This window comes from Grampus griseus, assembly GCF_964374135.1.
Source record: "Grampus griseus genome assembly, chromosome: 9".
NCBI classification, from domain to species: Eukaryota; Metazoa; Chordata; class Mammalia; order Artiodactyla; family Delphinidae; genus Grampus; species Grampus griseus.
Genome location: NC_139003.1, coordinates 14593428 through 14617454, shown reverse-complemented (window position 1 = coordinate 14617454; position 24027 = coordinate 14593428). Strand labels below are relative to the sequence as shown.

Below are 24027 nucleotides of genomic sequence, written 5' to 3'. Positions count from 1 at the left end.
TTTGAGGCAGGAGGAGGGAAGGAGTGGCACTTACAGGGAGCATCATTTGCAAATAGAGTCACAAGATAAAACGGCACATCCCCAAAACTGCAAGTAGGTCAATACACGCAATATTGGGCTGCATTTTAAGAACTCAATTAAAAGTCAATATTTTAAAATCAGAAAATTTATCATAAAAATTTCTGGATTTGTGGCTGCTTTTGACAAATTGGATGATACGTCAAATTGGGCCCCGCATTCCCACGTGGAAGCAAGAGGCAGTTGTCCCTTTTAGATGGGACAGTTTGCCACGGCACTTCCTCTCTTCCCCCATTCCTCTCACATCCACCTCACTTTATCCATTTATCTTAACTTTCTAGTCCCTGTAGGGATTTGAGTTTTATGACTTCTATCCTCCGTGATGGGGACCAATGAAGGTTATGGCAGAAAAAAGCAATACGATTAGGTCTGCATTTCAAAAGGTCAACCAGGCAGCAGGGGGAGAGAAGGGTGGTAAGCAGATCAATGACATCCACAAAAGCCTATTATATTAAAAATTACAATGGGGGTACCATCCTTGAAGTGGAACAGGGGTCCATCTCGCACTTCCTACAAAAAACTCTCCCAAGACAGACTTGAAAACCACTGAGTTATGAATCTGTAAATTAAATGCAAGAGGTGATGAGGGTTTAGAAAAAGGCAGTGTGTTGGGGATGGAAAGAAAGGGGTAGAGAGGATAAAAATTTGCAAGATTTTTAAAGTGGAAAATTCTGCAACACGGGGTAACCAATCTGACAGAGGGAATAAGAAGAAAGGAAAAGTATAGGACAATTTGCAGGTTTTTGGCTTAAGTCATTTGGTGCTGACACTCCAAAATAAAGAACAAAAGGAGGAACAAGTCTGGAGGAAAGTCAGTCATTCAATTTAGGGTATTTGGAATTTGTGAAGCCTACAGATGTGCAGCTTCATCTCATAAGCCCTGATAAATTGCCAAAGAAATTCTAATCTGATAACTCTCTAACAGCTGAACCATCAAATTAAAATAAGAGACAGGTATGATTACATAAAATGTTTTTATAGGATGAATACCAATGGAACTAAGATTAAAATGCAATATTATAGAATTGAATAAAATATTGCAACAAAGATTACAAAGGGTCAATAACTTCATATATAAAGGCATAATTATAAGGTATATAAAAAGAGGGGCTTCCCTGGTGACACAATGGTTGACAGTCCGCTTGCCGATGCTGGGAACACGGGTTCGTGCCCCAGTGGTCCGGGAAGATCCCACATGCCGCAGAGCGGCTGGGCCCGTGAGCCATGGCCACTGAGCCTGCGCGTCCGGAGCCTGTGCTCCGCAACAGGAGGCCACAGTAGTGAGAGGTCCGCGAACCGCCAAAAAAAAAAAATAAAAATAAAAATAAAAATATATATATATATATATAAAAAACACAATAATGTAAAAATCTACTAAGTCTTTTAATGTAAAGAATATGCATTTATACACTATACTGTTTCCATTAAGGATTTAACATGGCTTACAAAAGAAATATAACAGTAAAAGAATAAAACGTAAATAATAATAATAAAATATAAAGATAATTTTTTAATTAGCACCGGAGAAATTGTAACTAAGAAAAAAGAAGCAAATACGCAAAACATAAGAGCTTTCAGAAATACTGTTGTTGGCAACCAAAATGAAGAGCTTAACATAAGTTGTGTGGCTCTTACTCATTAGGAGAAAACACAGCACCTTCTCACTTTAAAAAGGACAGTTCTGCACACCTCCCCCAATGGAAAAGAAAAGTTTTCATGATTAAAAATTTTCTAGCGGGCTTCCCTGGTGGCGCAGTGGTTGAGAGTCCGCCTGCCGATGCAGGGGACGCGGGTTCGTGCCCCCGTCCGGGAGGATCCCACATGCCGCGGAGAGGCTGGGCCCGTGAGTCATGGCCGCTGGGCCTGCGCGTCCGGAGCCTGTGCTCCACAACGGGAGAGGCCACAGCAGTGAGAGGCCCGCGTACCGCAAAAAAAAAAAAAAAAATTCTAAATTAAATAAATTTAGCTTGATGAAAAGCTCACTACGTTGGCCCTATTTCTCAAATGTTATTTTATTGCCAGACAGTTAAATTAAAAAAAAAAAAAACTTTACACACCAACATTTGTGGCTATTAATACAACAAACACAGGAAAGAATTTCACAAAGCTGCTTCTCTGTGGTACCCCTTGATGAAAACAAGGAAATAAACACCAGGTACAACTAAAAAGAGACAGCTGGGTGGGCAGCGGCAGAGAGAAGGGGAGAAGGGAGAAGTCAGTATGGAATGGGCGAGGTATATAGATTTCTGATGGTCCATCCTGATCACAGAAAGAATGGATACAACTTAGAGGAATGTATGAGCTACGCATCCTTCATACTACAGGAATCTGAGACTTTGGTAAAAGAAATGGAGAGTACGCAGAGTGAGGTAGAAATCTCTGGGGAGCACCTGTAAGTTATATACTCTGCAGTGCCGGCCGAGGATGGATCCACGAGAGGTGGATACCGTATCATATACAGTCAACATGCTTTTACGAAAATTAAGGAGCCTATTAAAGGCCAAGTCACATCAGCACAGAGGAGGGCCCCAGCAATTAAGGGCATGTACAAACTACACAAAATAAAGACATATGGAAAGAAGACATACGGAAGAATATTAACTTGCATATATATATATATTTTAACCCATGCCCCCTGCAATGGAAGCGCAGAGTCCTAACCACTGGACCGCCAGGGAATTCCCGCATGTATTTTTAAAGAAATGAAAATCAAGAGTATCATTCAGCAACTATACGTGAAGCAAAAGTAAAGAATAACGTAAAAACTTAATATTGTGTGGATTTTAAGAAAAGAGTTATATTCAAAATTTGTTAGAATCAAAATATCCCAGAATAATGGAACTAGTTAAGCAAACGATGATACATTAGTGTATCTGTGCATGAAAATGATTACACATGATAAATGTGAACAAATATGGAGAGATGGTTATGGAATATTAAGCAAAAAAAAAAAAAAAAAAAAAGAGCATAAAGTGTATGTAGTCCCTGAATACCACAATGTAAAAACTATGTATATGGGCGTACAGAAAAGCACTTGGCTGGGTCTCAGAACAAGTCCGCAGGAGCCTGCCCCTTTAAGAGCTCTGGCCGGCCAGCCCGGGGAAAGCTCTCAGGAACTGCAGGATTTGCCCAGGACTGACCTCATCTACTCTCAGGTTTTACTCTCCCTTTGCCTGTTCAATGTCTAACCTCATCCTCAACCACGCACCCCCAATTTTATCCTCCCAATCTGGCATTTTCTCCTTCTCCATCTTCTTTAATTCTCACCACAACCTGTGAGGTAGGTATCATTATGGCTGTTATTAATAAACGATTAAATGAGTGAATGGTTACAAATTATATCTCAACAGAAGCTTTGTTTTCAGACCTTCCAATTGGACAACGTTCTTCTTATTTCACTGACGTCCTCTAAGGTTTACCTGCACATGGCTTCTTGGCTGACGCAGCAGGGCCAGAGACCAGAGGACCGGCCTCTGCAGCCCTAGCTACGTGTACTCCTTGTTTCTCAAGGCCCTGGGAATGCTCAGCAGAAGAAGCTGAATTATCTAAAAAGAAGAAGAAAAAGATGAGGTTTCCTGACATACCCCTTTACTCTAAATTTCATTCTACATTGGGATCATCAGCCCAGCTAATCAGATCACCGATAAAACTCCCAACACTTTGTATTTGGAGAGTTCGTGTCTTCCGGAGTAAAATATACATATATATTTATATATCTCAACAGCAAGCAGAAAGTCCCATTTCCTAGCTAGGAGAGACCCACTAAACAAGACCAGATCAAGAGAATAACAGGCCCTACCCACAGTACAGGGCAGAATGTCCCTGCCACCATTTAGGGACACAACTACACAGCCTCTGACACTGGTACATGCAGAACCCTCCCTACCTTCAAACCACCACTCATAGTCGGCCACTACCATCCCAACACAAGAAAATTCCATAGTAAAGCTTAGGGACTCTGACTTTGATGATCTGGTTTTCCTATCAGCAATTCTCCAAAGCCCACCACCCAATGAAACTGATTTTCAGCTATAAGCAAATCTAATGGAATAAGTACTCTTGCATTGTGATTTAAGAAAACCAAGCCACACTTTATAGACCTTAAAAAAGGACAGACTATGTGGCAATATGAGAAGATATTTATGATGTTGTAGAACGTGAAAACGAAAGATACTAAACTAATGCAGACTTTGACCACCACTGGACTAGTATTTTCTAGTAACAGGACTGAAGGGCCTATAATTAAATAGTACCAATTATTATGGATTAGAGTGAGTGGAGTCATATGTGATTTTTATTTTTACTCTCTATTTTCCAAATTCTTCTGTAATGTCGTTAAAATTTCCTAAAAATTTAAGAAAAAACTTTAACTCAATTTAATGAAAGAAAGCCATCCCTACATTATCCTTACCTAGATTCTAGTCACTAGCCCACCTCCCTCCTCTTTTCACCTACCAAAGCGGTTAAGACTGTTCTTCCTACTTCCTGACCCCCAACTTACCGAGGAGCTACACTGTTCAAACACTTGGGCAGAGGCTATTAGCTGGCAGCGCTGAAAATAAACTCCATCCCTTCCCTCCTTTGGTTAGAACCACAGCTCCGTATCATAGAATGTTGACTGATGAAGCTTCCCCAAGGACAGAGCAGCAATTAACCTAGGAAGTGCTTTTTCCCCAGACTCACTTGCAGCTCAGCACTACACTGTTGACAGCGTTTTGTCTACCTCTGAGAGTCTCACCTTTATTTTCAAGCATCTTGTGCAGCTTCATGTGCTTGTAGGTAGCAATTATCTGAAAATTAACGACACTTGGAATATTCAATCCTTGGTCCTGCAGCAGCTGCAGGGATGTAGCGTGAATTAGCTGATGAGACCGCTTGCACTTCGGCAGCCTGCACTCTCCCCTGACAAAGGACTTGCACACGTGAAACTTGTTGCATTTATCCTTGAGGTTGCAGTAACCATACAGGGCTTCACCTTTGTTGTAGAGCAAACAGACCTGGTACAGAAGTGAAGCAACACTTAGGACATTCATTTTCACTGTATCTCTTAAGCCAATAAAGGACAGCTTCTCTAAATGGCACCTTCTGATCATCAGTGGCTATTAAAATCATTATGGGGGCTTCCCTGGTGGCGCAGTGGTTGAGAGTCCGCCTGCCGATGCAGGGGACGCGGGTTCGTGCCCCGGTCTAGGAGGATCCCACATGCCGCGGAGCGGCTGGGTCTGTGAGCCATGGCTACTGAGCCTGCGCGTCCGGAGCCTGTGCTCCGCAACGGGAGAGGCCACAACAGTGAGAGGCCCGCGTACCGCAAAAAAAAAAAAAAAAAAAAGTGGGCAGAAGATCTAAATAGACACTTCTCCAAAGAAGACATACAGATGGCCAAGAGACACATGAAAAGATGCTCAACATCACGAATTATTAGAGAAATGCAAATGAAAACTACAATGAAGTATCACCTCATACCTGTCAGAATGGCCATCATCAAAAAGTCTACAAATAAATGCTGGAAAGGGTGTGGAGAAAAGGGAACCCTCCTACACTGTTGGTGGGAATGTAAATTGGTACAATCATTATGGAGAACAGTATGGACACTAAAACTAGAGCTACCATATGATCCAGCAATCCCACTCCTAGGCATATGTCCAGAGAAAACCGTAATTCGAAAAGATACATGCACCCCAGTGTTCATTGCAGCACTATTTACAATAGCCAGGACATGGAAGCAACCTAAATGTCCATCAACAGAGGAATGGATAAAGAAGATGTGGTACATACATGCAATGCAGTATTACTCAGCCATAAAAAAAAAAGAATGAAATAATGCCATCTGCAGCAACACGGATGGATCCAGAGATTGTCATACTGAGTGAAGTAAGTAAGACAAAGATATCATATGATACTGCTTATATGTGGAATCTAAAAACATGATACAAATGAACTTATTTACAAAACAGAAATAGAGTCACAGATGTAAAAAAAAAAAACAACTTATGGTTACCAGAGGGGAAAGGAGGAGGGATAAATTGGGAGATTGGGATTGACATATACAGACTACTATATATAAAACATAACTAATAAGGACCTACTGCATAGCACAGGGAACTCTACTCAATACTCCGTAATGACCTACATGGGAAAAGAATCTAAAGAAGAGTGGATATATGTGTCTGTAAAACTGATTCACTTTGCTGTACAGCAGAATCTAACACAACATTGTAAATCAACTATACTCCAATAAAAAATTTTTTTAAAGTCATGGTGATATAATATACAGCATAAAGAATATGGTCAATAATACTGTAATAACTTTGTATGCAGACAGATGATTATTAGACTTACCATGGTGATCATTCCATATGTATTTAAACGTCACACATATGAAACCAACATAATACTGCACATCAATTATACTTCAATCAGTAAGCCAAAACACGGTATGCTGCCTGTGATTGTGATGCCAATTTTCTAAAATGAACCCATAATTTTAGTGCAATTCCTACCTCCCCCAAAGAATTCCTATAAAATAGTTTTAGGAATTTGAATGATTCCAAAGCTCATCTGAAAAAGGAAAGAAGTGAGAATCAATTAATGAAAAAAAGAAACAGGAAGCCAGAACAGTTTTTTGAAAAATATAAGCATTAAAATAAAAATGTAAAAAAACTCACAAAATGAGTGTAAGTTAAGGCTTCTACAAGACACTATTAAGCACATATGGTCTTAATTGCTCAGCTCTAGTAAATCTTGAAGCAATAGATTATTCTGACTTGGGGGCTAGGTCTAGGATCTGTTTTCTTTGATCTCCTGTACATTCTGGAACCAGTATCACACAGTTTAATGAAAGTAGTTTATATTTTAAGATATGATGGTTTGAGTCTCTATGCCCAGTTTATTATAAAAGGATATATAACTCAGGAATAGTTGGATGGAAGAGATGCATAGGGCAAGGTATGTGGGAAAGGGTGTGGAGCTTCCATGCTTTATCTGGGCGCCACTCTCCCGGCACCTCCACATGTTCACCAACCTGGAAGCTCTCCTAAAGCCATCCTTTTGGGTTTTTTATGGAGGCTTCATTACATAGGCATGATTGTTTAAATCACGGGCCATTGGTAATTGAACTCAATCTCTAGGCCCTTTTCCCTCCCAGGAGGTGGGAGTGGGACTGAAAGCTCCAACCTTCTAATCACATGACTGGTTATTAGGGAAACCAGCTCCCATCCCTAGGTTACCTAGAGGCTTTCCAAAAGTCACCACATGAACATAACAAAAGTCACTTTTTATCGCTCTCACGTTTGAAATGTACACACTGTTATATTTAAAATGGATAACCAGGGACTTCCCTGGTAGTGCAGAGGTTAAGAATCCGCCTGCCAACGGGACATGGGTTCGAGCCCTGGTGCGGGCAGATCCCACATGCCACGGAGCAACTAAGCCTGTGTACCACAACTACTGAAGCCCGCACACCACAAATACTGAGCCCAGGTGCTGCAACTACTGAAGCCCGCGCACCTAGAGCCTGTGCTCTGCAACAGGAGAAGCCATTGCAGTGAGAAGCCTGCTCACCGCAACGAAGAGCAGCCCCTGCTCACCACAACTAGAGAAAGCCCACGCGCAGCAACGAAGACCCAACACAGCCAGAAATTAATAAGTAAATAAATTAATTAATTTTTTAAAAAAGTAAAATGGATAACCAACAAGGACCTACTGTATAGCACAGGAAACTCTGCTCAATATTATGTAACAACCTAAATGGGAAAACAATATGAAAAAAATAGATACATGTATATGTATAATTGAATCACTCTGCTGTACACCTGAAACTATCACTACATTGTTAATCAACTGTAATCCAATATAAAATAAAAAGTTAAAAAAAAATTTAGGAAATTCCAAGGGTCTTAGGAACTCTGTGCCAGGGGCAGAGACAAAGACCAAATATATATTTCTTATTATAAATCACAATATCACAATACTTGCCCCTTATTGATTTTTTATGTGTACTGTACCTATATTACATACTGAATCTTTAGGAGTGTGGCAGAAAGGAATCACCAGGCATTCTCACACACGAGACGTGAGGTACCACTCCTGCCTCATCCACTGTGCTTGTCCAAGGTCCCTGCTGCCTAAGTGGCCGTGTTTTGTGCCACATGCCACACACCTCCAGTTCCAGATGATTAGACCGAAGGCAGGCTCCTATCTTAAATGCAGCTAACCCATCAACTGCTCACAGAACACTGACATAGTCTAGTATGACAAGATGAGGCTGGACCCAGGGTACTCGGGTAGAAGCCATAAAGAAAAAAATGCATTAAGTTTAACAACCGAAAAATGTTAAGCTTCTATAAGTCAAAAAAACTCATCAACACTAAAGGTAAACAGAAGTTGCACTGCCCCTTCTCTCTGAGACAAAACAGACCGCCCCCCCCCGCCCCCCTATACCTGCCGCATCCTCCTCTCCCTTCCTGCCAAGATCTCTCGTAATACTTCCTTTGGGGATTCCAACCCTTCCGTTTAAAAAATTCTTTGTGTATAGCTAAACAGATGCAAATGTGCTAATTCTGCCATTATAGCAGTTATAATGGGTACCTTTGGAACAACATAATGTAGTTCCAAAACAATTCAAATTAATATCTAAAGCCCCCAAAAAGTAAATGGGGGGGATATTTGTAACAAATGTGACCAAAAAAGGGATCTGTATCGTTAAAGACATCTTATGAATTAACAGGAAAAGACAAACGCCTGGATAGAAAAGTCAACAAAAGTATAAACAGGTAATTCACAGAACACAGGCTTCGTAATCAGACAAAACTAAATTCAAATCTGCCATTTTCTATGTGACCCTGGGCAAGTTATTTAATCGAGCCTCAGTTGCCTCCCCTGTAAAATGGGGACAGGCATACCTCACTCATAGGCTATTATTAATCAGCTAAGGTATACAAATTAGTCAGCATTCAGTAAGAACTCAAAAAAAACAGTAGCCATTATTATTATTTCTATACCACACTTCTTGTGTATAAAAGCCCAATAAAATCATAGACTGCAGAAAGGCCAGCACTGTATCATACCCACCCCCCCTTCCCCTCAGGCTGTCCTCTGTAAGCAGATTGTTGATGTTCTCCCCTGACTTTTTTCAAGGTGCAGACAATATGAGGGTGACTCCTTAGTGACTCACCTCTGGTAAAAGGCAGGGGTCATTCTGCAAAAGAAGGATCCGAAGCTGGGCCTCATTGAGACCAAACAGTCCCTGGTTTTTCAGGACTTGGATGTTGACAGGTATGTGGATATCATGAGAAAGGGTGCAGGTAGACCTAGAACACAAAGGTCTAGATCAGAGGCCCAGATGAAGGAGGGGCCAGACTGTCAAATCCCTTCCCTAGGGTCACTTTCAACTTGCAGGTGAAGTTACGCAATTTTCCATGAACCCATGGATACTACAGTCTAATAAGCTCTGATAATAAGAAAGCTGGGATGAAGCAACTCCCCTCCCAGAGCCATTTAATTCTGAATGAGGATGCTTTAAGGCCAAAGGGACCCCTCCCCCAGTCATCTGCCTTGACAGAGGGTGCCCGTGGGTGGGTTCTGCAGAGGACCGCACTGGGCCTTCTCCACCCCAAGCGGCTGCGCACCCCACCATCCACCAACCTTAAACAGAAAGCATGCCTCCTCCCCCCACTCCGCTTTGGGGGGCTAGAGGAAACCGAGGAAAACTGGAGTTAGGAGGCCGCCTCTAACGACCTCTTCCAAATCATCCAGCCCTCAGTTTCCTGGAGCGGGGGAGGCAAACTAAACCGCTCTTTCTAAACCTAGAGAGCACAGACTCGCGTCTGTAAAACTGTGCTCAAGTGGGAAGGGCCGATCTCTGGATAAAGGATCCATGAATCTCATGGGGTCCTCAAATGGCCCCCAAAGGGCCACTGGTGGAAATGAACGCAAAAGTCCCAACCTGTTTATTCCGGCCGTGCTGTGGAAGATCTCGGGGGGCGGGGGGGGGAAAGAAGCTGCAATGTGGGGCGGGGGAAGCTGTTGAGAAGTCCAAGTCCCGACGATCTTCCGCCTCATTCCGCAGCTGGGAGCGCGGGGAGGCCTCCCAGCGAAGGACCCTGAGAGGCCCCTTCCCGGGGCTTTCCTTCCGCCCTTCCGGAGGGGGGCGTCAGGCCCGGACCAACGACCCCTTTTCTTACTGCTTAGCTGGGTCCCGCTTCCGGCTGGCCAGGCCAGGCCCGCGGCCCGTGCGCCCTGACCGCCGCGTCCCGCCCGCCGCCCCGACCCGTCCGCAGCCTCACCAGCAGTCGCGGTTCGGGCACTTGCCCATCATGTGGCGGCGGCAGAGGTGCAGCTGGTCGCAGGCCTGGCACTCGCCGCGCTGGTAGCGAGCGCAGAGGCGCGCGGAGGACACAGCCACAACCCGCCAGGCCGAGGGGCCGCCGCCGCCGCCGCCCGCGCAGCCCTCGCCGGCCGCCACCTCGGCCTCGGCGTCCCACGGGTCCTCCCGCACCTCCACCTCCTGCAGCAGGAAGCGGTCGGGCCCGGCCTGGCGCAGCACGTCCCGCAGCCGGGCCTCCGAGAGCTCCACGTGGCCGCGCAGATCCTGCAGGAACATGCGGCCGCCGTGGGCGCACAGCACCTTGGTGAGGAACGAGCATACCGTGGGCTCCGCCATGGTCGCGGCCCGGCTCCTTGTGCGGAAATCCGAGGCGGGCAGACTCCTCCCAGTCACGTCCACGACTACAAACCCCGTTCCCGGGGCGGGCCGGGGGGAGGGTGGGCGAGGGGCGGCCGCCCGCGGGCCGCGGCGCAGAGAGGCGGGACCCGGGGCCTGGGTCCACCCTGGGCGCGGATCGGGCGGGGACAGACTTGATTGAGCGCCTGCTCTGCGCCAGGCACCCTTCAAGGTTAAGTCCTCGTCTGGAGGGGCTCGTAGAGTCGGGGGGAATCTGAGATACTGGTAAGGGCTACAAAGAAGATGAAACAGGGAATGTGGTAGAAGTTGCCTAGCTGGACGGCGTTAGGTAGCTGGGAGAGGAAGACCTCAGGACCTAGCCACCAGCCACAGTTGAGCATTTGAAATGTGACCAGTGCGAGTTGGAACGTGCTTCAAGTGTGAAATACACATACACCGGATTTGGAAACTTTAGAATGCAGAGTGTAAACTTCATATTCATGATGTTAAACTGATAATATTTAAATAAAACGTTATTATAATTTCATCTGTTTCTTTTACTTCTAATGTAGCTATGAGAAAATGTAAAATGGCTCACTTTATATTTCTGTTGGACAGCACCTGTTTAGACCTGTACATTTACTAAGGAACTATCTTTTTGCCCAACACCACGCTGATTTAATGACTATTTTTGAGCCAACCGCTAATGCAGCAACAGAGTATAAAGATGAATAAAACATAATTGAGGAAATCAACTAGCCGAGTTGCTGTCTTAACAGGGCGGTTGTGAGGATTAAACGAGTTAATGTCACATAAAGAAGCCAAAGAGGAAGGCCACTTTAGCTTCCAGATGCCAGAAGACCTTCTCTGCCGTGTTAAGAAATTTGGATTTACGGAAGACTTTGGGAGGCTACTGAAGGAATTTCCGCTGGCAAGTGACGGTGATCCCTCTGCCTAGAATGCTGCCCCGCACCCCTTTCTAGATGTCTCCTTTTTGTCATTCAACTCTGAGCTTAAATGTCTTCTCTTTAGCAAGGCCCTTCCTAAAGTAGCACCCAGGTCTCTGCATGGAACTTATCACTCATGTCTTTCTTCTTACTTATTTATATATTTGTAGAATTCAAACATGTGAAAGCAGGAATTTTGTGTGTCTTATTCCTTGCTGTATCCCCAACACTTAAAAACAGTGCCTGGCTATATTGTAGGATAGGTGTTTTTTATTTTGTTTTTGTTTTTTAAAAAAATTTGTAGTTGACAATTTTTCAAGCAGGAAATTAGAGGACAGTGAAATAAGCACCCCTATATATCTATTTCCTCGTGTTATAAAATCTTAACACTTCGTCCTATTTTATTTGCCTGATTGTTTTGGCTGAGAACTTGTAAGTTTCCATTTCAATTTCTAGATAATTCAATCCTAAATACTTCAGTAGGCATGACTTTTAAAAATGGTAAATTTTCCTACATAATCCTAACATCATTTTCATAATTAACAAAAGTAACTGTAACTTTCCTTAACACTTCTAATGTAGGATAGGTGTTTTAGAAAGATCCCTGGCAGTAATGAGAATGGATTTCTAGAAAAGCAGGACAGGATAAGGAATAACAGAAGAGAAACAGGAGTTGAGGGATTATCATCTCAATTTTTATGGTGTTGTTTGCAGTGGGCAATCCAAGAGAAGATGCTCAGTGGGCAGGTGTATTTACAAGTCAAGAGCTTAAGAAAGATTGAAGAGACTATCTATTTGAGTGACATCAGAGTACTAGTAATTGAAGCTGTGAGAGTTGTTAAGGTCACTCAGCACAAATAAAGTGAGGAACAGAGATGGGAGGATAGAACCTTGGGGAGTAGCAACATCAAACATTTCTGAAAAATTGAGAGCCTGCTACGGCAAAGTAAATAAACAAATGGAACAAATAACTAAGTGGAAAAACTCAAACATCTGCTCATGCTTGGTTTGATGCCACTTTGTATATTTGAATGTAGGTGTTTTTGACAGCAGTGGGTTGGCTATACATTGTTTTATTTACATTGAAGTCCATATCAAATGGCAAATTTTGCCTTCACTTTAATCATATCTATGTTGCCATATAAAGGTTTTCTCTCTCCATCCAAAGCTTTATGATTAAAAACGAATGAGGGGCTTCCCTGGTGGCGCAGTGGCTGGGAGTCCACCTGCCGATGCAGGGGACACGGGTTCGTGCCCCAGTCCGGGAAGATCCCACATGCCGCAAAGCGGCTGGTCCCATGAGCCATGGCCGCTGGGCCTGCGCGTCCGGAGCCTGTGCTCCGCAACGGGAGAGGCCACAACAGTGAGAGGCCCGCGTACCGGAAAAAAAAAAAAAATAATAATAATAATAAATAAAAACGAATGAGTGGGGACTTCCTGGTGGCACAGTGGTTAAGAATCCGCCTGCCAATGCAGGGGACACGGGTTTGAGCCCTGGTCTGGGAGGATCCCACATGCCGCGGAGCTACTAAGCCCGTGCGCCACAACTACTGAGCCTGCACTCCAGAGCCCGCGAGCCACAACTACTGAAGCCTGCGTGACACAACTACTGACACCCATGCGCCTAGAGCCCGTGCTCCGCAACAAGAGAAGCCACCGCAATGAGAAGCCCGCGCACGGCAACGAAGAGTAGCCCCCACTCGCCGCAACTAGAGAAAGCCCACGCGCAGCAACACAGCCAAAATAAATATAAATAAATAAATAAATTTATTTAAAAAAAAAAGAGTGGAGAAGGGCTTTTGAAGGAGTGACTGATAGGACAATTCTGCTGAAGATCATTTACATTTTTTTAACTTTTGTGCCTCAGCCTGGCCCTGGTCCCACCCCTAAGGTGCGTCAGCAGTTTCCAGCGTCTCCCTGTCTCAGCCCTTAGACAAAAGATGTGCCAACCAACTGCAGGCTTCTGCATCACAGCCACCCCACCTTCCCCTGGCAGTGTGCTAAAGGCTCCTTGGTCATTGAGTCCTGGAATGATGAAGCTGGAAGGGGCAACACACATCCTCTATCCCCCATTGAATAAACTGGTGTCTGCAATTGATTATCTTTTTGGAGATACCTGGAAATAGAGCAAATAAAAGCAGCAGAGCCAAAATTAATATTTATTTCCTTTTATTAGATAATCTCAAATGGAGCTTGGAGAAGAACAGGAAGGAATACAACTACTGAATTATAAGAAGTTGAGCTTACGTTATTCAACAAAATTTATCCAATGTATCAGCATATCAAGCAGTCAGCTAGGTATCTGGGGTGGCACAGTGAACAAGACAGGTTGACTCAGCTCTCATGGAGCTCACATTCTAATGCGGAAAGCAGACAACACCAGGTTGGACAGATGCTTAAAATGAACAAAGCAAGGCGCAAAGTGTTTTAAAAACCAGAGATCCGGGAGGCAAGCATCCCATTTAATCTATAGAAGGACTCCTTATGGAGGTTAGTAAGCTAATCTAAAGATGCTAGGTGTTAACTGAGTGGTTCTCACTGTGGTATTTTAGAAATTGACGGATTGTTGGCTTCACAATAATTGCGGACTTTTACTGGCATTGAGTGGATGTAGCTAGGGAAAACAGATGCCCTGCAGTGTATGGGTTAGTCCCACACAAAGAATTATTCGGTACCCTATACGACTTTCTAATGTCCTGTTGGACATTTATGTAGGACTTACAGCTCGCCTGAGAAAATATAATTCCTTTTTTCCTCTTAGACAATCTGTAATTTGTCTTGTCCTATTATCCTTATTTCAATTAACGTAACTACGCTCTTTCCCTTACCACGTACAGAGAAGGTATATGGTCTGTTATGACTTACCCTAATACTGGTTTTCATTCTGGTGTCACCCATACTAATAATCTTTCCTTCTCCTGTACTTCTTTACAGGAAATAGCCTCTGATCGACTCTTAAATCCAGACCTATTCACTATAAGTAGAAGTAGGTATCTATCTCATGATGTCGTATAGCGTGGTCATGCTGAGCATTTACACACTGATAGTCATTTTATCTTTATTACAAACTTCTTTCCTTCTGTTTCTCCATTATAATAGATAGGGCAGTAAATTCATTTCTTAAGAAATTCATGTAGATTATAGTATCTGAATCATCTTAGGACAGCAAAGGGGATGTTACAAATTGCTCTGAAAGAGGTGAATAGATCTGATAGGGTTTGTGGTTGCCACCATAGTGGCAGTGGGGGAGAGGGCGCTACTGGCATTTAGTACGTGAGAGCCAAGTATGCTGAATATATTGCAATACGTTGGACAGCTCCTCACAATAAGTAATTATTCTGCATGCTATACGAAGTTTGAATGTCTCACTAGACATTCGTGTATGACCTAGAGCTCGCCTGCAAGAATATAGTTATTTCCTCATTTTCTCCATTTCGACAATCTGTAGAGTTTCTCTTTTTTTAAGTTTATTTTATTTTATTATTTTTTTTTAATTTTTAAATTTTTTTGGCTGCACTACACAGCATGTGGGATCTTAGTTCCCCAACCAGAGATCGAACTACTGCCCCCTGCATTGGAAGCACGGAGTCCTAACCACTGGACCACCAGGGAAGTCCCTAGATTTTCTTGCATAGTATCTTCATTTCAGTTAAGGTGGTTTCGTTCTTTCTCTTATAGAAATAAGTATTATCATATGCAGATAAGTTACTGTATCACTAGTTTTTTTTTTTTTTTGTATCACTAGTTTTGATTCCAATGTCCACTCGTATCCCTGCTTTTTTATTTTCCCGTACTTCTTTATGCAGAATAGCTTCTGATCTCCTACCTTCTTTTAAGTTCAAATTTATTCTTTATAAGTAGATGTAAACGTCTGACTACTTAATGAGGTCTTGTAGTATAGTTGTGCCCAAGTTATGTACCTTTCATCCCCTTTTATGTTGATATTAATTTTATTTAATTTTTACTTTCCTTCTAAAATTGTTTATAGGTAGAGTATATTACCACTGAATTGCATTTTGAGGATAATGAAGAGGATGTTACAAAGTATTTGTCATTAAAAAAAAAAAAAAGGCAGGAATGCTGGGTGAGAACCACCGAGCTAGGTTAAAAGGGGCACCGAAGAACTGAAAGAAAGCCAGGGTGACTGTGAAAGAAAATAAATGAGAGCATAGGGAAGGGAGAGAGCCTCTGGAGCCATGATGATGATTTTGAACTTTATTCTAAAGGCATGATCAGATTTGTGTTTTGAAAGTAAAAAGTTTTAAATTCTTGCTGCTAAGCAAAGAACAACTTAAAAGGCGACAAAGAGATATTTAAAGAGGAAAACATGGGAACTGCTTAGATGTGCAGGGGGAGGGAAAGAAAGGATGACTTCTGCATTTCTGCTTGAGCAGATGTTTTTCTGGGGGAAAAACTGATTTGTTTGAGATAGGCAGATGGAGAGCTCAATTGTGGACATGCTGAATTAGAGATGGCTGTGAAAGATCCAGCTAGAGATGTCCAGTGGGCAGTCGGACAGAGTTGGATACATAGCATCTCTACAATGTGAGGGTCCAGATCAGGAAGTGAAAACTCCAAAACAGAAGCTACCATGAAAAAAATAAGCGAATGAAAATATTTTCGGCAAGCCTCTCAAAAAATAACCCTACCCTAAAACGTATCTTATACATTTGTTACTGTTGGAGCCCTTTAAAGCCAAGGAGCTGTAGAGATCTCTGCACTGCTCTAAAATCTAATATAAAATCAGCTCTAATGCTAATTAATTTTTATAACATACCTGCTGGAAGGAACTGTAACAGGAAATGTTGGCGACTCCTATGCAACGTTGAAAACGAAAATTGGAAGGAAAACCCTGATTCGTAATAAGAAAGGAACTCTTGTTCCAGGCACCTCAGCTGCTCTAAAAACTGATTGTGCTGCAATTCCACACAATCCGTCATATTTAGAAAAAGAAGCCCCTAGCAGGTGCGAGGCTTGTTTGGGGCACTGTTCTCTTCGTTCTGATTCTGTCTCACTAGGAAACTCATCTCACCTCCTTAGGGGCCCGTCCGTCAGCAGAGGGCCCTGCTCCTCATTTCCTGACGAGCCTCAACTGCCACAGGGAACGACTACAACAGCTCTCAGATTTCTCAGTCGTGCTTGTGTGAATCTGGTTACTGCAACTCAGTCCCCCCAAGATACCAACCAACACTTCATGAAAGTCTGACCTGAAAAAAGCCTTCTCTGTAATCATATTAGTTAGAATATAAATGTCTACTTTGCCGTAATTTCGTAGAGCCCAAATGGGCAGTTAACTCCAGTTGGTTGCTTCTCTCTGAGCCCCACTTAGCAGCTTTTTTTTATTGAATTTCAGAAAGAGTCAACCTGGATGGAGTGTCCTAAATAAACGCAGAGATAAAGAAATGCATGCCCCCAAATCAGTTTCACCACAAAGAAAAGGTATAATACTGCAGTTATGTCCGTGCTAGCATTTAAATTGCCCTTACATTTTTTCCCCAGTGTATCCCTAAGAATTTTCCGCCAACTTTTCACCATCTTCCATCCAAGATTTGCTTGTACTGTCTTATGTCTTTATTTCAATAGGCATTTTTAGATTTCTCTCAAATTTCCCAAATTAATTTTCTTTCAATTTAACCAAAACAAAACCATGTCATGCAATAAACTAAAAGAGTAGTTGGGAGAGAAAGTTTGCTGCAATTACAGAAGTTTTAGAAGTGAGCCTTTACCAGTTACATCTAAGGCAGTGATTCCCAAACTTTAGACACGTTTCAATCCTCTTCCTGGCTCTTATCCCCAGAAAAAGTGATTTCGTTGGAATGGGGTGAAATCTGGACAGTGGAATGTTTTAGAGCTTCCCAGATGATTCAGATGTGCAGCAAAGTTTGGGAACCACTGATCAAAGGCATTTATAGGAGAGGAAATGTACGTTTAACTATTATCTGGGGCAGTCTGGTTCTATAAGTGAACAGAATAGTTATGGCATCCTTTATGACGCTGTAACCAACATTTCTAACTAATCACGCAGGCTTTGTCTGTTTCCGTATATTCAATCACATATTCTGGGTAAATCTGATCTTTCTGAGGGATGACAAAAACAGAGGGATTCAACCTTGTATCCACACAGCTGTCATACCGCAGAGGAGGGCTCATGTAAGCCTTATGTCCTTCAATAAAATCTCCAACCAGGACTCGGGCTACAAACATAACGATGTTTTTGGGATCACACAGGCAATTTTTATGGGAATTAATGGCATCTTTTGTGAAGTAATTTCCTAGAAATAATCAGAAAAAGAAAAAGGTTAAGAATTATTATAAAAGAAGATATACAGTTTATAAGATTATTTACACATAATCCCGTGATAGGCATTGACCAAGTATATATGTCAGCAATAGCTTACTGATACTTATAACTTTCCTTTGTACTTAAAAAAATGTTCATTATGCAAGTAAACTTGAATACAGTGTGTAACCCTACTGAAATAACAGAAACATCTGCTACTCTGCAGGATTCACAGGTATGGGGTTAAGCCACCGGATACAATGAGCAACTGCTGATATCACAGTGGCCCAATTCATGCAAGGCAAGTTGAATTGTAACTGATAAACCAAAGATACTCTAACAGAGTATTATACTGTGTACATTCTAAGGAGGAAAAGTCATTTACTACTATGGGAAGGTTCTGGAAAAAGGGAAAATGGGGACGAGATGTAGCACGAGCAAACAACTGAGCCTGGCAGAGCTCTTCAGACAGTTGATCCGTCGCCTCAATTCTAAAACAACCTCTGATAATCACTGATGTTTCCAAACGCAGCAGATCAACAACCATGTCCTGACAAATTAAAATTTCCTGTTTTTATTTTTATTATTGCCCAATGTTTTTCTGCCCTTTAAAGGAGTATATATTGCAAATTCTGATTTTTCTATGCAAAAATGAATAAGTAAAATGAATTTGCTGTATTTACGATGACACATGTTTAATACATTTTTCTTTTCTTTTGCTTGGTGTTATTATTGATTTTTTTTTTCATAATGAAGATGTTTGAATTCCAGAAATATTGCTTATCCTGAATAAGTCAGATACAGGCCATTCTGGGTAAATGATGTTCAGCTATATTTAGAATTAAAAACTAAAAGTCTGGCTATACTGACCTACCATTTACACTCCCACTCTCCTTCCCAAACACAGTTAATGGCCTGGTGGGAATACTCTCACACTTGTTTCTATGTATTTACATACACATATGTACATAAACTCTGATAAGTTTTATGTTTATTTGTTCCTAAATGGGATCATGCTATATGAACTGTTCTACAACTTTTTTTCCTACTTTAGTCCAAGAAATCTTGCTATGTCAGTACATCTAACCCCAACTCATTCTTTTTAATGGCTGTATAGGATTCCACTGTAAGAATGCATCATAATTTAATTTAATTAATCCTGAAATTAACTGATGAAAATGTAGGTTGGTTTCACTTTTTTTTGTCTATTACCAGTCATACTTCTACATAAATGCTAAAATATCCTAGTAAATATACCTTTGAGAACCCATGTAAATATTTCTGTAGAACAGACTGCAAAACTATAGGGGCTGAGTCATAGGATATGAGCATATTAAAGTTTGATATCACAAGCCGCCCTCTAAAAGTAATCTAAAAATGTTACCACCAATAATAAAATCCTGTTTTCTCCACATCCTTGCCAACATTGGATATTATCTATCCTTTTAATTTTTGTCAATATACTGGGCAAAAAGATCTGATTTTAATATGCATTTTCTGAAGACTAGTATACTGAGCATCTTTTCATATGCTTATTGGCATATTTCATATATGCCAATATATGAACTGCTTTTTCATCTTTTTTTTTCTCTGAGCTGCTTTTTCATCTTTTTTTTTTCCTGTTGTGTTGTCTTTTTCTTACCGATGTGTGACCAAAACAAGCTTAAATTCAAGAACTAGTAGGTCCATCAAGATCTTTTTACAGTCTTATGCAGTGAGCCAATAGGTACTTGGAAAATGACCAGGGATACAAACAAAAGTCAACCCAATACATTTCTACTGTGCCACCCACTCCTCTCTGTGCCAAAGATGCTCCTTCAGCTGCATTCTGTACTGCTCTGTTATAGCCTCCGCAAGCAAACTAGGACTAGAGGCTGTGCCCTCTTTTTTTTTTTTTTGGCGGTACGCGGGCCTCTCACTGCTGTGGCCTCTCCCGTTGCGGAGCACAGGCTCCGTGGCCATGGCTCACGGGCCTAGCCGCTCCGCGGCATGTGGGATCTTCCTGGACCGGGGCACGAACCCGTGTCCCCTGCATCGGCAGGCGGACTCTCAACCACTGTGCCACCAGGGAAGCCCCATACTTCATTTCCTAAGTGTCTACAAAGAGCAATTCCTCATATGTCAATTTCTAGAACTTCTAAACAATTCAACCTGTTTTGGAATGAAATCTTTCTAAAGCATACACACCTCTCTGATTTTAAAAAAAACAGAACAAACTCATTTTACCCTTTATTTTACTAATACCTCAGATGCAGATATTAATTCTGACATATGGTGTTATAACAGGGGGATGCCCTGTTGAGTTACTAAGGTGGATAGAGCTGTTTTCTCCTATACTAATGACTCCAGCATGAGAAAAAAAAAATTGTGTTTGTGCCTTGCAGATCATTTTTCCTCCTTCTCCACTTAACAGCTATTAACTTCCTTCTTGCTGCCTGCCTCTAGTATCTCTTTATTCCCACTCCACACACGTGCTGGGCTGAGAAAGAAAACACTGTTATTGGCATAAGACTAAATGGATTCTGGGGAGCTCCCGAGGATAAACATACATGATCTTTGGCACAGAAATTTTATGGCAACATGGGCTACTTATACACAGTTGTTCACTCTTTCAGACCCTGAGTGACATTCCAGAATGCTAACATTTACAGATAAGTGAATTCCAGTTATGCATGTAAAAGGTGTAAATAGTATGGAATTACTGGTAAAAACAGATTTGACTTAAAGCAATTGGAATTAGCCATAAAACCTATTTTCGACATTCAGGGATAGCTGTACATATGTCTTAATGGCACTGAGTTTTTTTTACAGTTGTTCAATTAAATTTTTTCTATCTTCTAAGAAAGTCTGAGTGCTAATATGATTATTTTTGTTTATCAATGATAACTGAATGAAGAATGACTCTTTCTACAGGCATTATAGATCTTTGGAGGACATTTTTATCATTCTCCATTGAGAAAAGAGTAACCATCACCCTAAATAACTGATTTTTAAAAGAAAGCATCCGGCTTTTTTTCCTCTTCTTTTCTTTTTTTATGGAACGCTTCACGAATTTGCGTGTCATCCCTGAGCAGGCACCATGCTCGTCGTCTCTGTATCGTTCCAATTTTACTATATGTGCTGCTGGAGCGAGCACAGCATCAGTTGTTTTTAAATCATGCTTATATAATCTGGAGTCTACATAAGCTTAAATGATCCAAACCAAAGACCCAACCTTTTAGCCCACTCTCCTAAGACCTGGACTCTGTCTTGTTGCAAATACCCCTTTCAAGGAACAGATCCTTTGAAACCCAACATCCTCTTCCCTCCTTCTGCCACTGCGTGGCTGTAGGCCACCCTCATTTCTAGCCGGGACTCCTGAAACAACCTAATTGTTCTCTCCACCTGCAATCCTGGTCCTGCCCATTCTCTTCACACTGTAGCCAGAGACATGTCATTTCTTTCCTAAAGCCATTGGTGGTTTGCAGTTGTCCTCAGGATAAAATCCATCATCCCTTTAGCATGGCTTGCAAGGTCTTTAAGAATCTGACCCCAACCTACGGCTACCACCTCATCTTTCGTCACTGTCACCACACCTTAAGTGTGCTGTGCTGTGCTGTCCACAGCCTCCCTGGCCTTTGTCAATCTCTCGTCTTCATAAACACTCTTCTCTCAACTTTTTTTTTTTTTTTTTTTTGCATAGCTAGCTTTTGTTTGTCCCAGAGATCACACTTAGACTTCACAATGTGCTGATTTTCTAGAGTCTGCTTTGATTCATTTTTTCATTCATTCAGTATAACTGATATAATGGGATAACACTGTCAAAAATATTATGCTTTTTTCCTTCCAATTCTTTATACACAACTATCCTTCATTTAGCCAGACACATACTTTGCCTCAAAGAGAATTAGAATCTTGGAAGGAATATATAAGGAGAAAGAATTATGATCAGCTTTTGATTACCAAAATAGGACCTAGAAATACACGGCAAAAAATGGCAGACTTTGTTAACTAGAAAGAACTCTGAATAAGACCAGGAGAAGGAACCCTCTCCCAGTTGAGAGTCAAAAAGGGCCAACTTGCCTCTGACTCAGGCTTTCAGGGACCTAGGTTCTGGGCCCAGAGGGTGGTCAGTGGCTAAAAGTCAGAGATGACAGGGGAGTCCAGGAGCAGAGGAATGCGTGTGTCGCACTCCCCGGTCGAACACCAACATTCCAATGCCCTGGAGACTCTTTGGAGTTTTCTACATAGACACTCAGATTATCTTGACATTTTTGTTTCCTTCTTTCTAACCATTTGGCATCTTGAGGTACCTGGGTGGCAGAATCTTGCACCCTGGATCCTAAACATGTTCCCTGACCATATACATGACCCGTCTAGGGTCTTGAATCCAGCTGGTATCAGGACAGGTCCTTCCTTGAGTAGCCGCCCCCCAAACAAGTGCTTTTTCTAATTTCACTTTGCTTCTGCTTTTTATCCAAATCTGAGTTTTTATAATCTCCTCTGCTGTTAAGGTGGGTGGCTTTCACCTAACTGCTGCAGTTCTTCTCCTCAATCCAGTCTGATCAGTTCTGGGCCACCTTCCAGCCTGTAGGAACTTGCTTACTCACCTGCCTTCCACTCTTCTCCTCTACGTCCTGTTACATGCCTGGTTTCCAACTCCAGTTTATCAAGATGTAACCCAGAGCCCTTCTCTCCTTCCAGGCATGTCTTACCACCTCTTACACATAATCATGTATAAATTACACAGACAACAGCCTATCCAGAGGGGTTTCACGTGTGCAACAGGGGTTTTTTTTTTTTTTCCCTCAGAGAGTAGCCATCTCTTTGAGATCTGCTCCTTGGCCTCTTTTAAGATAACTGCCTGATCTTTTCAAGATTATGGGTCCAGTGGTTCATACCAGTCTATCTAGACCGTATTAACAGCATCATGGGAGGCAGGACTGGAAAGCCAACATTAAAAATAAACACAAACAGGGGCTTCCCTGGTGGCGCAGTGGTTAAGAGTCAGCCTGCCGATGCAGGGGACACGGGTTCAAGCCCTGGTCTGGGAAGATCCCACATGCCGCGGAGCGGCTGGGCCCGTGAGCCACGGCCTCTGAGCCTGCGTGTCCGGAGCCTGTTCTCCGCACTGGGAGAGGCCACAGCGGTGAGAGGCCCGCATGCTGAAAAAAAAAAACACAAAAAACAGAACAAAAACACCCCCTAATTCCATGTAACAAGAGACAGGCCAAGGAGCAGGACCCCTCCCTGACCTTCACAAGGGAGAGTGGCATGGGGAAAGGTTCCTTGAGGAACACCCTGCACGTCCAGAGAACTGCAGGCACCCTCCTCGCCTCTTGCATCCATGCTACACAAAGGCGTATACTTGGCCACGAACAACTCTCCCCTTTCACCAAGTTAAAGGAAGAATGACAGCCAGTGAGTAACACTGTCAAGCCATCCAAACACATTTCAGAGCGTTTCAGCACTCTTCTGTTCATAAAAGAGGAGAAACAGACGAAGCATCCAAGAATGTCACTAGTAGAGCCAGTTATGGCCAAGACCCGGGAACACGTATATATATGTGTACCGTATTTCCATTCTCTAGGAGAAATATTTGTTTGACTTCTGACATAAGAGACTCATGAGAGGGCTTCCCTGGTGGCGCAGTGGTTGAGAGTCCGCCTGCCGATGCAGGGGACACGAGTTCGAGCCCTGGTCCGGGAAGATCCCACATGCCGCGGAGCGGCTGGGCCCGTGAGCCATGGCCGCTGAGCCTGCGTGTCCGGAGCCTGTGCTCCGCAACGGGAGAGGCCACAACAGTGAGAGGCCCCATATACCACAAAAAGAAAAAAGAGACTCATGAGAAACTGATGGGTTTAAATGTCACACCTGTTATATTTCACTCAAGATGGTTACTCCGCTATCTCCAAACATTTCTCAGTAGGTATTAGTGATGTGTTTAAACTTAAGAAACTTAAGAAATGCTCATCTAGTCATTCCCCAGCTTAAAACCCTTCATTAGCTTCCCCTGCCCTGGGGTCAAGTCTATTGTGTGGCCATGTCTTGGACCAATTATTCCTGACTCTATGAGGCTGGTG

The 24027-nt window shown here is 42.6% G+C and overlaps 2 protein-coding genes across 2 annotated transcripts in view; both read right to left on the bottom strand.

Moving 5' to 3' along the window:
- Nucleotides 1-3486: 3486 nt before the first annotated feature.
- ZC3HAV1L (ZC3HAV1 like) lies at nt 3487-10738 on the bottom strand (the record flags this gene model as incomplete). The annotated part of the gene is made up of 4 exons (XM_082662313.1): nt 3487-3623; nt 4817-5075; nt 9251-9386; nt 10362-10738. 4 exons carry the CDS (start codon nt 10736-10738, stop codon nt 3487-3489), a joined length of 909 nt encoding a protein of 302 aa, XP_082518439.1.
- Nucleotides 10739-13852: 3114 nt separating this feature from the next.
- ZC3HAV1 (zinc finger CCCH-type containing, antiviral 1) overlaps nt 13853-24027 on the bottom strand; it is a gene marked incomplete at its 5' end in the record, with an annotated part of 66708 nt that continues 56533 nt past the window's right edge. Inside the window, one exon of the mRNA XM_082661515.1 lies at nt 13853-17957. Coding sequence (XP_082517641.1) covers nt 17695-17957 — 263 coding nt within the window. The 3' untranslated portion in view covers nt 13853-17694. The remainder of the gene's footprint in view (nt 17958-24027) is intronic.